At 37.4% G+C, this 14,250-nt stretch overlaps 2 protein-coding genes and 1 pseudogene across 3 annotated transcripts in view; 2 read left to right on the top strand and 1 right to left on the bottom strand.

The window, feature by feature from the left end:
* Positions 1-14,250, top strand: part of LOC110301213 (olfactory receptor 8G17-like) — an 81,493-nt gene that overhangs the window by 43,618 nt on the left and 23,625 nt on the right. The window lies entirely within an intron of this gene.
* LOC110301214 (olfactory receptor 8G50-like) lies at positions 4,427-5,374 on the top strand. Its single transcript, XM_021171551.2, has one exon. It carries the CDS (start codon positions 4,427-4,429, stop codon positions 5,372-5,374), a length of 948 nt encoding a protein of 315 aa, XP_021027210.1.
* On the bottom strand, positions 7,384-8,031 carry LOC110301212 (actin, cytoplasmic 1 pseudogene; annotated as a pseudogene).

The following is a 14,250-nucleotide window of genomic DNA, read 5'->3' as shown; positions in this document are numbered from 1 at the left end:
CCATTGTTAATAGACATGTGTGATGTTTTATCTCGCAGAACTCACTTTCATTTCAAGTTCCTTACTTCCTTTTCAAAGTAGTATTTATATTATTTTTTTATTAGTGATTGTTATAACTTAAAATTGTTTAGGAGTTTGCGTACGTGAATGCTATGTATGTATATCACTTAAACATTCCCTCTGTTAGCTACAACTTCTACTGACTCACAACTACTCTCAAATCACTAATATTTAAAATTATTGTTAGATATATATGCATGTATTATATATGTATATACAATATATACTATATATAATATCTATACTATATATTATATATATTATATATAAATACACACAACATGATGTGTTCAGTAAGTGTTGCTCATATTTGTATGTCTTTAGGACTAATCAATTTTAGTTGGATAGCTGTCACAATTTAAATGATAGTGGCCCACAGAGTTCCATATATATTGAATATACAGATCCAATCGATGGACAATTTAAGAAGGATTCAGAGATGTTAAAGTTTTGGAAGAAACATAGCCTTGCAAGTGGTGTGAGCTGGCCCACAGTTTAGGAAGCATTTTTACTTGTGACTTTAAAAGAAGTGTGACCTTGTTGAAATTTGTTACTGGGGATAGGCTTTAAGTTTTCAGAAGCTCGTGACAGGTCTAGTCTTTCCATCATTGCCTCCTGTGTGCAGATCAGGATGTAGCTTTTATCTACTGCCCCAGTAACATGCTCACTGCATGCCTCCCTACTATCACGAATAGGGACTGAACCTCTGGAACTCTAATCAAACCAAAAAAATAAAGCCTTGTTTTGTAAGTTGACACGGACATGATGTTTTGTCACAGCAATAGAACATAAAATTGTAGCTTTTTATTGATGAGCATGGTCTTGTGAGATTCCCCATTACCTTGTTTCATGTCAACTGAAATCAGTTGAGATATATACAGACATTTTGATTTCCACAGTAGCCATAAGCAGTATCCTAATCGTTAAAATATAAAATCACAATAAACTCTTGTGTGTACACAAATTTAAACTCAGGCAGTGTGATTATTTTAAAGACATTTTGAAGCTGCTCATTACTTTAAGTTGTTCAGTAATTTTTAATTCATATATTCAAGGCATGGTGTTAACTGCTACAAATGTAATTTAATGTGAAAGAAAATGTAATTCATAGGTTCTAACAATATATGTGTAGTTAAGCATTTGTTAAATGTAAAATAAGAAGCATAAAAGAAACATAAAATGTACCTGGTCTTCTGGATGTATATATGTGTGTGTGTGTGTGTGTGCGTATGCGTGCATGCATGTGCACGTGTGTATTATGGCTTCCAGTTCTGTGTTTTTATGGGATTCCTAAGTGTAGGAATGAGTGAGCCTCTGATTCTTGCTACTTTTTAAAGAAAGGGCTCGTTTCCTTCAGTTGGTTTGCCTCGTCCAACTTTGATATTTTAATTTTTGTTTAGTCTTACTATATTTCATGTTTCGATAGTTTTTAATGATTGGTTAATAACTAGGCAGAGTAAACTACAAAAACTGAACTCTCATTTATTCTTGCAGGAAAAAAAGAAAAATCAGTTTTGTCACTCAGCAACACTGGATATATCAGCCACTTTATGAGAGGGCTCATGTACTCAGGTTTAGGGTTGGTTGACAAACATACTGGGCTTCATTTTTTTGGTGTGTGTGTGTGTGTCTGTGTTTATGTGGTGTGTTTGTACGTGTGTTTATTTGTTTAAAATTTGGTAGTTTTATTTGGGGGGGTGGTTTTATTTTGTTTTCTGGGTTTGGGGAGGTTTGTAATTGTATTGTGGTTTCGTTTGTTCATTGAGAAAAATGTAAACTTGGTGGGTAGTGAACAGGAAAGGATTCAAAAAGACTTGGGAGAGTAGAGAATATAAACATATATTTAAATTTAAAAGTATTTTAAATAATATAAAAATAAAAATATCTTTGTTATTTCTTTAGTTTTAAGATGGTGCTTATTTACTAGAGTAAGATTGCTTTATTGTGTTGATTTTAATTTTTTACCTAAAAATGGTAAACAATTATTGAGTAAAATACAAACATTACCTTTAACAACAACAAAAATTATGTTAAGAGATAGGAAATAAGAGTAATGCTTAAAGGAAGCTGACAACTTATAACTGTGGCATATTCAGTGAATTTTTCCGTAATGGTAATGCCATAAGATACTTAGACCAAATGAAACAGAAGTGATATTTATTATGATTCTCAAATACCTTTGTTGATAACATCACAAAGTAAAGTAAGAAAAAGCATTATACTGTCTGTACTCCTTAGGACCTTTATAAATAACATATTTATTACTGTGCCTTGTGTGACTCCATATAGTCTTCTAGACTGCACAATTCTAAAGAGCAGATAATCTGTATTTTTATTTCTCTATTTTTTAAGGTCACAAGAAACTATATCCTTGGCATTTTGAAATTTGTTTTTAATATTTGTTCACTTTAACATCCTAACAATATCTACTTGAATCCCTATCAGCATGTAAGTATACAGTACTTTGTCTAAAAAAAGTCAAAAAAACTGTTTAGTTGGTTTTATCTATTGATATAATGTTGTTTTCAAAACAGAATTAAATCTTCAAAACTAAGATACAAATGTTACAATGTACACATTAAAACTGGATATTACTTGAATTCATATAACTATGAAATACTGTTCTCATTTTTTTAGTTTCAACCCCTAATTATATCTTATAAAATGATGTATTAAAATTGGTTTCTTTTGCTCTCTCACTCATATGTTCTATTAGTAAATAGTGTGTACAAAAACTTGATGGTATATTATATAATTCTAAATCTTCACTTTTTGTATTCCTTAAAGATGAAATTGAACTTACTGAAAAAATACAGAATAGCTTGGAAGACACTTAAATAAATAAGCTAACCATAAAATTAAAAAGGCTGCATAGATACACTAATATGAATTATCTGTAACAATAAAGACCAGTGAGCCAGAAAAATACAAGGATGAGACATGGGGAGGATAAGATACATAATATGCATGTTTTAGTATTTCAGAGTCTCCAGTAGTTCAAGTGAATCAGTTTTTCATATGAACATCTTCCGGAAGATTTTCTGTGTTGTATCATGCTAAATGTTCAAAATAATACATTGTATAATTCAAAACTATGTTGGTTTTGAACTTACTAAATATGAATTCTAGCATATTCTTACTAAAAAAATCAGACAAGCAAAATACACTAATTGTTACAAGGAAACTTAGAGAAATGTTAAATATATCAGTTATATTAATAATGGTCATGGTACAGTGAATATTTACAAAGTCCGTACAAGGAAAATAATTTATTTTAAATATGTGTTGTTCTTTGCATCTCAATTTGCTGATAGGAAAAATGAAACAATTCTTCATCATTAACCATTTTGTATTTTTGCTAATGATGGTTATATTTAAGATGCATTTGAAAAATTGAGCCTAAGACAAATAACACAAAGTCATGATGTATGGTTCACAGCTTTTATAGTAGAAATAGACTTAAAAGAAGCATTAAGCTAAAATTGAGATCTTTGTATATAAGCATTCAGGAAAATAAGCATTTTGCTATTGCTGTATAAGCACTGCTTCGAATGAGCATGAGTTAACATTATCAATATATAGTTACTGAGAAGCTTTTCCTTCTGGTTTAGAATTGGTTCTTTCCTTTGTGAGGCATGGGACTCTGCAACTGCTGAGTCAAATTAAGACTAGCATCAAAAAATAACTTCAGGATTTCTCACTTGGGTTTATTTGTTACTTTTTTAAAAAAAATTGTTCAACTGTTCTGTGATTTCTGTTTTCTTACATTGCTTAGATATACTGTGAATTGTAATTGCACATAATTTTTTTAGCCATTTATTGTTCTAAATATATTTACCTATATTTATGTACTAGTAGATATTAAATGTGCTTGATTTCTAGACTACTGGATTTTAGGTTCAAATTTTGTGTTTGATTTCCATAGAAAAATATCTAGAATTAAAATGAAGAGGTTCTCTTGTTCATTATTTTAGTGTAAAGTCTTCAATTCTTTCACTATCAATTGTAATTATTGCTACGGACCTCTTGTGTATAATGCTTTTATTTTATCCTGATATAAAAACCTACCAAAAGAAATTCTTAAAACACTCAATTAAAGGTGCTAGAATGATTCATCCATGGTAGTATATGGGTACCAATAAAATTAGTTCTTATAATAAGAGTCACAAGTATGTGAATATGTGCATGATTTTTTTTTGCATGTCTCTTTTCTCCAGGACAAAAATATTTTTCTTATTGCTCATATAAAAAATAGAAAGACAGATGATTTGAGATTTGAATTCAGACTTATAATTCATTGAATGGTAGAATGAATACTTCAAAATTTCATTCTGTATAAAAATTTTTACATAGTTTCCAGAAGACGATGGAAGAAATCAATGATACCTCAGTGGCTGAGTTCATCCTCACTGGGTTAACAGAGAAACCAGAGCTCCAATTGCCTCTATTTTTTATCTTCCTAGCTGTATATTTGGTTACAGTTGTTGGAAACCTTGGCATGATTGTATTGATTCTGATCAGTTCTCTGCTGCATACACCTATGTATTATTTACTCAGCAGTCTGTCTTTTATTGACTGCTGTCAGTCCACTGTCATTATTCCCAAAATGCTGTTGAACTTTGTGACAGAGATGAATATCATCTCGTACCCACAATGCATAGCTCAGTTCTACTTCTTCTGTGCTTTTGCAGTTTCAGAATGTCACATGTTGGCTGCAATGGCATATGACCGCTATGTGGCTATATCCAATCCTTTGCTTTACAATGTAACCATGTCCTATCAAGTCTGTTCATTGATGGTAGCTGTGGTGTATGGCATTGGCTTAATCAGTGCCACAGCTCACACAGTCTTCCTACTAAGAGTGCTTCTTTGTAAATCTGATATAATAAACCACTACTTCTGTGATCTTTTCCCATTACTGGAGCTCTCGTGCTCTAGTACTTATATTAATGAAGTACTAGCACTCTCCTTCAGTGCATTTAATATTATTGTACCAGCTATGACCATCCTTAGCTCTTACATCTTCATCATTGTCAGTGTTCTCCACATTCAATCCACTGGAGGCAGAGTCAAGGCCTTTCGCACCTGCAGCTCCCACATCATGGCTGTTGCAATATTTTTTGGTTCTACAGCATTCATGTATCTACAGCCATCTTCAGTCAGCTCCATGGACCAAGGGAAAGTGTCATCTGTGTTTTATACCATTGTCGTACCTATGTTGAATCCTCTGATCTACAGCCTGAGAAATAAAGATGTCAGAGTTTCCCTTAAAAAGTTACTACAAAAGATAAGTTTTCTCAAAACAAAAAATTAGATTTCCTTGGCAATAGATTATAGCATATAACTTTACAATTAGGGGTAGGATATAATCTACAAGCAGCCATTAATAACTAGATGTTTGACTATTTTTGTTACATTTTTATTTGGAAGAAATGTACCTAATGGAATTGGATTCTTAGATACATACTTACAATAAAACCAGAGTTCATGAAGAGATAGTGACTTATCTCCTGAAAATTCTTCAAAATCTGTGTTTTGGTATATTTACACATATACACACAACTCTGCTTATGCAGATTTCACTCATTACATCAAATTGGGAATAAATATTTTCATTCAATATACTGTAGCTTTTTCCATGTTTAGTAGATGGCCTTCTTGTTTAATTAGCAAAGATTTCAAAAAAGTACTTTCTTTCTTGTGTAATGTAATCATTTGAATAAGCAATGTGTAACTCTGAGATTTAAGAGCATATATAACTCTATAGTAGCATTTCCCTTTCCCACCATGCCAAGTCCTCTCAGGTACCCTGAGAATCATGGTGTTTCCCAGAACTCCATTGAACAGTCACCTCACTGACTCTCTTCCTACAACTCCACCACATAATGTCCTTGCCACCGTGCACCTAGGTGCACATTTAGCTGTTGGGAGATATGTACCACACCATGAGTTCACTTGTCCTGTCCAAGGATACCCAACAGAATCATGCCACCCAAGGATCATCAAGGTTACAGGCTCTCCCAATAACTGCTACAACAGGAATATGCAGAAACAACCAGAAGGCTAAAAGCCAGCATAAGAACACAAACAAACAAACAAACAAACAAACAAACAAACAAAGACAAGGAAATGAGACATCTTCAGAGCACAGCTATTCTACTATAACAAGTCCTGACTATCCTAGCATGACTGAAGCAGGAGAAAATGACGTTAAATTGAAAATATAGAGAAGATAGAGGTCTTTAAAGAGGAAATACAGGAAAGTGCAATCAAACAGTTAGAGGCATTTAAGGAGGAAACAAATAAAGAAATTCAGGGAAATACAATTAAACAGGTGAAGGAAATAAAACTTTTCAAGACACAAAAACAATAAAGAAAACACAAACTGAGGAAATCCTGGAGATGGAAACATAGGAAAGAAAACAGGAACAACAGATTTATGCATTGTCAGAATAGAAGGAATGGAAGAGAGAATCTCAGGCATAGAAGAGACAATAGAAAAAAATGATACACCAGTCAAAGAAAATGTTGAATCTAAAAATTTGAGGACACAAAACATACAGGAAGACTGGGGTACCATGAAAGTCCCTAACCTAGGAATAATAGGAATAGAAGAAGATAGATTCCCAGTGACACTGTACTATGCTTGCAGACAAGAACTTAGCATAAGTGTTCCCACAGAGGTTTTATGCATTAGTGATTGGAAACAAATGCAGAGATCCACAGTCAAATATCAGAAGGAGACCAATGAATCTTATGAAAGATAGGAAGATAGCAGTGAGCAAGTTAGAGGAATCAGGGACACCATAAAAAGACCCACAGAGTCAAATAACCTGGGCCCTTGGGCATTCGCAGAGCCTGGACCACCAACCATGGAGTATGCAGAAGCTGGACATAGGCACCCAGCACATTTGTAGCAAATGTATGGCTTGGCCTTCATGTAGGTCCCTTAGCTAGTGAAGCTGTGGCTTTCTCACTCTCTGGGTATCTTTTCCCTGCCATTGAAGCATTTTTGCCCTACCCGGACTGCCTAACTGAGCCTCTGTGGGAGAGGCTATGCTTAATTCTTCTGGGACAAGATGTCCCAGTGTGAGGTGGTACCCAAGCGGGGCTACCATTTTCTGAGGACAAAGAGAAAAGGCAATGGTTGGAGGGACTTGTAAAGGAGGAACTCTGAAAGGGGGGACTGTGTCTGGGATGTAAAGTGAATAAAAAATAAAAAGGAAAGGGGGGCTTATTCCAGTTTCGTGAGGCTAGCATGATGTGTGTACATTTGCCAGGGCAAATCAATACTTCAATATCAGCTCATGCAGAAGATGCCTGACACCTGCTCAGTCCATCTAGAAGCATTTGTGGTGGACGATGGAGGGGCCCGACTCATCATACTCCTGCTTGCTGATCCACATCTGCTGGAAGGTGGACAGTGAGGCCAGAATGGAGCCACCGATCCAGACTGAGTACTTGCGCTCAGGGGGAGCAATGATCTTAATCTTCATTGTGCTGGGTGCTAGGGCTGTGATCTCCTTCTGCATCCTGTCAGCAATGCCTGGGTATATGGTGGTACCACCAGACAGCACTGTATTGGCATACAGGTCTTTGCGGATATCCACATCACAAGTCATGATGGAGTTGAAGGTGGTCTCGTGGATACCACAGGACTCCATGCCCAGGAAGGAAGGCTGGAAGAGTGCCTCAGGACACCGGAACCGCTCATTGCCGATGGTGATCACCTGCCCATTGGGCAGCTCATAACTCTTCTCCAAGGAGGAAGATGATGCAGCAGTAGCCATTTCTTGCTCAAAATACAGGGCAAAATAGCACAGCTTCTCCTTTATGTCAGGAACAATTTCCCTCTCAGCAGTGGTGGTAAAGCTGTAGCCCCTTTCAGTCAGGATCTTCATGAGGTAGTCTGTCAGGTCCCAGCCAGCCAGGTCCAGACGCAAGATGGTGTGGGGAAGGGCATAGCCCTCATAGATGGGCACTGTGTGTGTGTGTGACCCCGTCACCAGAGTCCATGACAATGCCAGTGGTGTGCCCAGATGCATACAAGGACAGCACCGCCTGAATGGCCACATACATGGCCGGGGTATTGAAGGTTTCAAACATTATCTGCGTCATCTTCTCTCTGTTAGCTTTGGGGTTCAGGGCGGCCTCAGTCAGAAGCACCGGGTGCTCCTCAGGGGCCACACGCAGCTCATTGTAGAAGGTATGGTGCCAGATCTTCTCCATGTCGTCCCAGTTGGTGACAATGCCTTGCTCGATAGGGTACTTCAGGGTCAGGTTACCCCTCTTGCTCTAGGCCTCGTCACCTACATACGAGTCTTTCTGGCCCATGCCCACCATGACACCCTGGTGTCGCGGGCGCCCTACAATGGAAAGGAACACGGCCCTGGGGGCGTCCTCACCAGCAAAGCGGGCTTTGCACATGCCTGAGCCATTGTCAATGATGAGTGCAGCGATTTCTTCTTCCATTGCAATTGGAGAAGGACGCTGCTGCAACGGAGCAGAGGCAAGAAGTGCAGTGTAAGCCGGCGGAGTGTGAGCCAGAAGTTACATTTTTATTGCATCTTTCTTGTATCATTTATTCACATTGCAAAAGATAAATTAGGAAAATAACTTTCTGACTAGTAAGAACTGCCGTTCATGAAGTCATGATCAATTATCAAGGACAAAATGAGGGCAGACAAAAAAACCTCCAGCTAATAACTTTTTTCTGCTCTCTTATCACTAGTCAAGGTATTGAATTATTTAAAAAAAATACAAAATTTTACAATGAACATGTTTGCTCCAGTTTTCTTTTTTTTTCTTTTTTTTTGATTTTTAATATTTTTATTACATATTTTCCTCAATTACATTTCCAATGCTATCCCAAAAGTCCCCCATAGCGCCCCCCACTTCCCTACCCACCCATTCCCATTCTTTTGGCCCTGGCATTCCCCTATATTGGGGCATATAAAGTTTGCAAGTCCAATGGGCCTCTCTTTCCATTGATGGCCGACTAGGCCATCTTTCGATACATATGCAGCTAGAGACAAGAGCTCCGGGGTTCTGGTTAGTACATCATGTTGTTCCAACAATAGGGTTGCAGATCCCTTTAGCTCCTTGGGTACTTTCTCTAGCTTCTCCATTGGGAGCCCTGTGATACATCCAATAGCTGACTGTGAACATCCACTCCTGTGTTTGCTAGGCCCCGGCATCGTCTCACAAGAGACAGCTATATTTGGGTCCTTTCAGCAAAATCTTGCTAGTGTATGCAATGGTGTCAGCGTTTAGAAGCTGATTATGGGATGGATCCCTGGATACGGCAGTCTCTAAATGGTCCATCCTTTCATCACAGCTACGAACTTTGTCTCTGTAACTCCTTCCCTGGGTGTTTTGTTCCCAATTCTAAGAAGGTGCACAGTGTCCACACTTTGGTCTTCATTCTTCTTGAGTTTCATGCGTTTATCAAATTGTATCTTATATCTTGGGTATCCTAAGTTTTGGGCTAATATCCACTTATCAGTGAATACATATTGTGTGAGTTCTTTTGTGATTGTGTTACTTCACTCAAGATGATGCCCTCCAGGTCCATCCATTTGGCTAGGAATTTCATAAATTCATTCTTTTTAATAGCTGAGTAGTACTCCATTGTGTAAATGTACCATAATTTCTGTATCCATTCCTCTGTTGAGGGACATCTTGGTTCTTTCCAGCTTCTGGCTATTATAAATAGGGCTGCTATGAACATAGTGGAGCTTGTGTCCTTTTTACCGGTTGGGACATCTTCTGGATATATGCCCAGGAGAGGTATTGCTGGATCCTCCGGTAGTACTATGTCCAATTTTCTGAGGAACCGCCAGACTGATTTCCAGAGTGGTTGTACAAGCTTGCAATCCCACCAACAATGGAGGAGTGTTCCTCTTTCTCCACATCCTCGCCAGCATCTGCTGTCACCTGAATTTTTGATCTTAGCCATTCTGACTGGTGTGAGGTGGAATCTCAGGGTTGTTTTGAGTTGCATTTCCCTGATGATTAAGGATGTTGAACATTTTTTCAGGTGCTTCTCTGCCATTCGGTATTCCTCAGGTGAGAATTCTTTGTTCAGTTCTGAGCCCCATTTTTTAATGGGGTTATTTGACTTTCTGGAGTCCACCTTCTTGAGTTCTTTATATATATTGGATATTAGTCCCTTATCTGATTTAGGATAGGTGAAGATCCTTTCCCAATCTGTTGGTGGTTTTTTTGTCTTATTGATGGTGTCTTTAGCCTTGCAGAAGCTTTGTAGTTTCATGAGGTCCCACTTGTCAATTCTCGATCTTACAGCACAAGCCATTACTGTTCTATTCAGGAATTTTTCCCCTGTGCCCATATCTTCAAGGCTTTTCCCCACTTTCTCCTCTATAAGTTTCAGTGTCTCTGGTTTTATGTGAAGTTCCTTGATCCACTTAGACTTGACCTTAGTACAAGGAGATAGGAATGGATCGATTCGCATTCTTCTACATGTTAACAACCAGTTGTGCCAGCACCATTTGTTGAAGATGCTGTCTTTCTTCCAGTGGATGGTTTTAGCTCCCTTGTCGAAGATCAAGTGACCATAAGTGTGTGGGTTCATTTCTGGGTCTTCACTTCTATTCCATTGGTCTATTTGTCTGTCACTATACCAGTACCATGCAGTTTTTATCACAATTGCTCTGTAGTAAAGCTTTAGGTCTGGCATGGTGATTCCACCAGAGGTTCTTTTATCCTTGAGAAGAGTTTTTGCTATCCTAGGTTTTTTGTTATTCCAGATGAATTTGCAGATTGCACTTTCTAATTCGTTGAAGAATTGATTTGGAATTTTGATGGAGATTGCATTGAATCTGTAGATTGCTTTTGGCAAGATAGCCATTTTTACAATGTTGATCCTGCCAATCCATGAGCATGGGAGATCTTTCCATCTTCTGAGATCTTCTATAATTTCTTTCTTCAGAGACTTGAAGTTTTTATTATACAGATCTTTCACTTCCTTAGTTAGAGTCATGCCAAGATATTTTATATTATTTGTGACTATTGAGAAGTGTGTTGTTTCCCTAATTTTTTTCTCAGCCTGTTTATTCTTTGTGTAGAGAAAGGCCATTGATTTGTTTGAGTTAATTTTATATCCAGCTACTTCACCGAAGCTGTTTATCAGGCTTAGGAGTTCTCTGGTGGAATTTTTAGGGTCACTTATATATACTATCATATCATCTGCAAAAAAGTGATATTTTGACTTCATCTTTTCCAATTTGTATCCCTTTGATCTCCTTTTGTTGTTGATTTGCTCTGGCTAGGACTTCAAGTACAATGTTGAATAGGTATGGAGAAAGTGGACAGCCTTGTCTAGTCCCTGATTTTAGAGGGATTGCTTCAAGCTTCTGACCATTTACTTTGATGTTGGCTACTGGTTTCCTGTAGATTGCTTTTATCATGTTTAGGTATGTGCCTTGAATTCCTGCTCTTTCCAAGACTTTTATCATGAATGGGTGTTGGATCTTGTCAAATGCTTTTTCCGCATCTAACGAGATGACCATGTGGTTTTTGTCTTTGAGTTTGTTTATATACTGGATTACGTTGATGGATTTCCGTATATTGAACCATCCCTGCATCCCTGGGATGAAACCTACTTGGTCAGGATGGATGATTGTTTTGATGTGTTCTTGGATTCGGTTAGCAAGAACTTTATTGAGGATTTTTGCTTCAATATTCATAAGGGATATTGGTCTGAAGTTTTCTATCTTTGTTGGGTCTTTTTGTGGTTTAGGTATCAGAGTAATTGTGGCTTCATAGAATGAGTTGGGTAGAGTACCTTCTGTTTCTATTTTGTGGAATAGTTTGTGAATTACTGGGATTAGATCTTCTTTGAAGGTCTGATAGAACTCTGCACTAAACCCATCTGGTCCTGGGCTTTTTTTAGTTGGGAGACTATTAATGACTGCTTCTATTTCTTTGGGGGATATAGGGCTGTTTAGATCATTAACCTGATCTTGATTCAACTTTGGTACCTGGTATCTCTCTAGGAACTTCTCCATTTCATCCAGGTTCTCCAGTTTTGCTGAGTATAGCCTTTGGTAGAAGGATCTGATGGTGTTTTGGATGTCTTCATGATCTGTTGTTATGTCTCCTTTTTCATTTCTGATTTTGTTAATTAGGATGCTTTCCCTGTGCCCTCTAGTGAGTCTGGCTAAGGGTTTATCTATCTTGTTGATTTTCTCAAAGAACCAGCTCCTTGATTGGTTGATTCTTTGAATAGTTTTTCTTGTTTCCACTTGGTTGATTTCACCCCTGAGTTTGATTATTTCCTGCCCTCTACTCCTCTTGGGTGAATTTGCTTCCTTTTGTTCTAGTGCTTTTAGGTGTGTTGTCAAGCTGCTAATGTGTGCTCTCTCTAGTTTCCTTTTGGAGGCACTCAGAGCTATGAGTTTTCCTCTTAGAAATGCTTTCATTGCGTCCCATAAGTTTGGGTATGTTGTGGCTTCATTTTCATTGAACTCTAAAAAGTCCTTAATTTCTTTCTTTATTCCTTCCTTGACCAAGGTATCATTGAGAAGAGTGTTGTTCAGTTTCCACGTGAAGGTTGGCTTTCTATTATTTATTTTGTTATTGAAGATCAGCCTTAGTCCATGGTGATCTGATAGGATGCATGGGACAATTTCAATATTTTTGTATCTGTTGAGGCCTGCTTTGTGACCAATTATGTGGTCAATTTTGGAGAAGGTACCATGAGGTGCTGAGAAGAAGGTATATCCTTTTGTTTTAGGATAGAATGTTCTGTAGATATCTGCCAGATCCATTTGATTCATAATTTCTCTTAGTTTCACTGTGTCCTTGTTTAGTTTCTGTTTCCATGATCTGTCCATTGGTGAAAGTGGTGTGTTGAAGTCTCCCACTATTATTGTATGAGGTGCAATGTGTGCTTTGAGATTTACTAAAGTTTCTTTAATGAATGTGGATGCCTTTGTATTTGGAGCATAGATATTCAGGATTGATAGTTCCTCTTGGAGGATTTTACCTTTGATGAGTATGAAGTGTCCCTCCCTGTCTTTTTTAATGACTTTGGGTTATAAGTCAATCTTATCAGATATTAGAATGGCTACTCCAGCTTGTTTCTTCATGCCATTTGCTTGGAAAATTGTTTTCCAGCCTTTCATTCTGAGGTAGTGTCTATCCTTTTCTCTGAGATGAGTTTCCTGTAAGCAGCAAAATGATGGGTCTTGTTTGTGTAGCCAGTTTGTTAGTCTATGTCTTTTTATCGGGGAGTTGAGTCCATTGATATTAAGAGATATTAAGGAAAAGTAATTGTTGTTTCCTGTTATTATTGTTGTTAAAGTTGGCATTTTGTTCTTGTGGCTGTCTTCTTTTAGGTTTGTTGAGGGATTACCTTCTTGTTGTTTCTAGGGCATGGTTCCTGTCCTTATATTGGTTTTTTTCTGTTATTATCCTTTGAAGGGCTGGATTCGTGGAGAGATAATGTGTGAATTTGGTTTTGTCGTGGAATACTTTGGTTTCTCCCTCTATGTTAATTGAGAGTTTGGCTGGGTATAGTAGCCTGGGCTGGAATTTGTGTTCTTTTAGTGTCTGTATAACATCCGTCCAGGATCTTCTGGCTTTCATAGTCTCTGGTGAAAAATCTGGTGTAATTCTGATAGGCTTGCCTTTATATGTTACTTGGCCTTTTTCTCTTACTGCTTTTAGTATTCTATCTTTATTTAGAGCATTTGTTGTTCTGATTATAATGTGTCGGGAGGTATTTCTTTTCTGGTCCAGTCTATTTGGAGTTCTGTAGGCTTCTTGTATGTTCATGGGCATCTCTTTCTTTAGATTTGGGAAGTTTTCTTCTATAATTTTGTTCAAGATGTTTGCTGGTCCTTTGAGTTGAAAATCTTCATTCTCATCCACTCCTATTATCCTTAGGTTTGGTCTTCTCATTGTGTCCTGTATTTCTTGGATGTTTTGAGTTAGGATCTTTTTGCATTTTACATTTTCCTTGATTGTTGTGCCGATGTTCTCTATGGAATCTTCTGCACCTGAGATTCTCTCTTCCATCTCTTGTATTCTGTTGCTGATGCTCGTATCTATGGTTCCAGATATTTTTCCTAGGGTTTCTATCTCCAGTGTTGCCTCATTTTGGGTTTTCTTTATTGTGTCTACTTCCCTTTTTAGGTCTAGTAAGGTTTTGTTCATTTCCATCAT

Source organism: Mus caroli, unplaced genomic scaffold (assembly GCF_978045245.1).
Source record: "Mus caroli unplaced genomic scaffold, Mus_caroli_1 scaffold_11, whole genome shotgun sequence".
In the NCBI taxonomy this organism is placed as follows: Eukaryota; Metazoa; Chordata; class Mammalia; order Rodentia; family Muridae; genus Mus; species Mus caroli.
Note: the sequence above shows the minus strand (reverse complement) of the source record. Positions and strands in the feature narration are given on the sequence as shown.

What these genes read in the sequence shown, in the direction of transcription:
- LOC110301214 (XM_021171551.2), top strand. Translation starts at nt 4,427, where the DNA reads ATGGAAGAAATCAATGATACCTCAGTGGCTGAGTTCATCCTCACTGGG.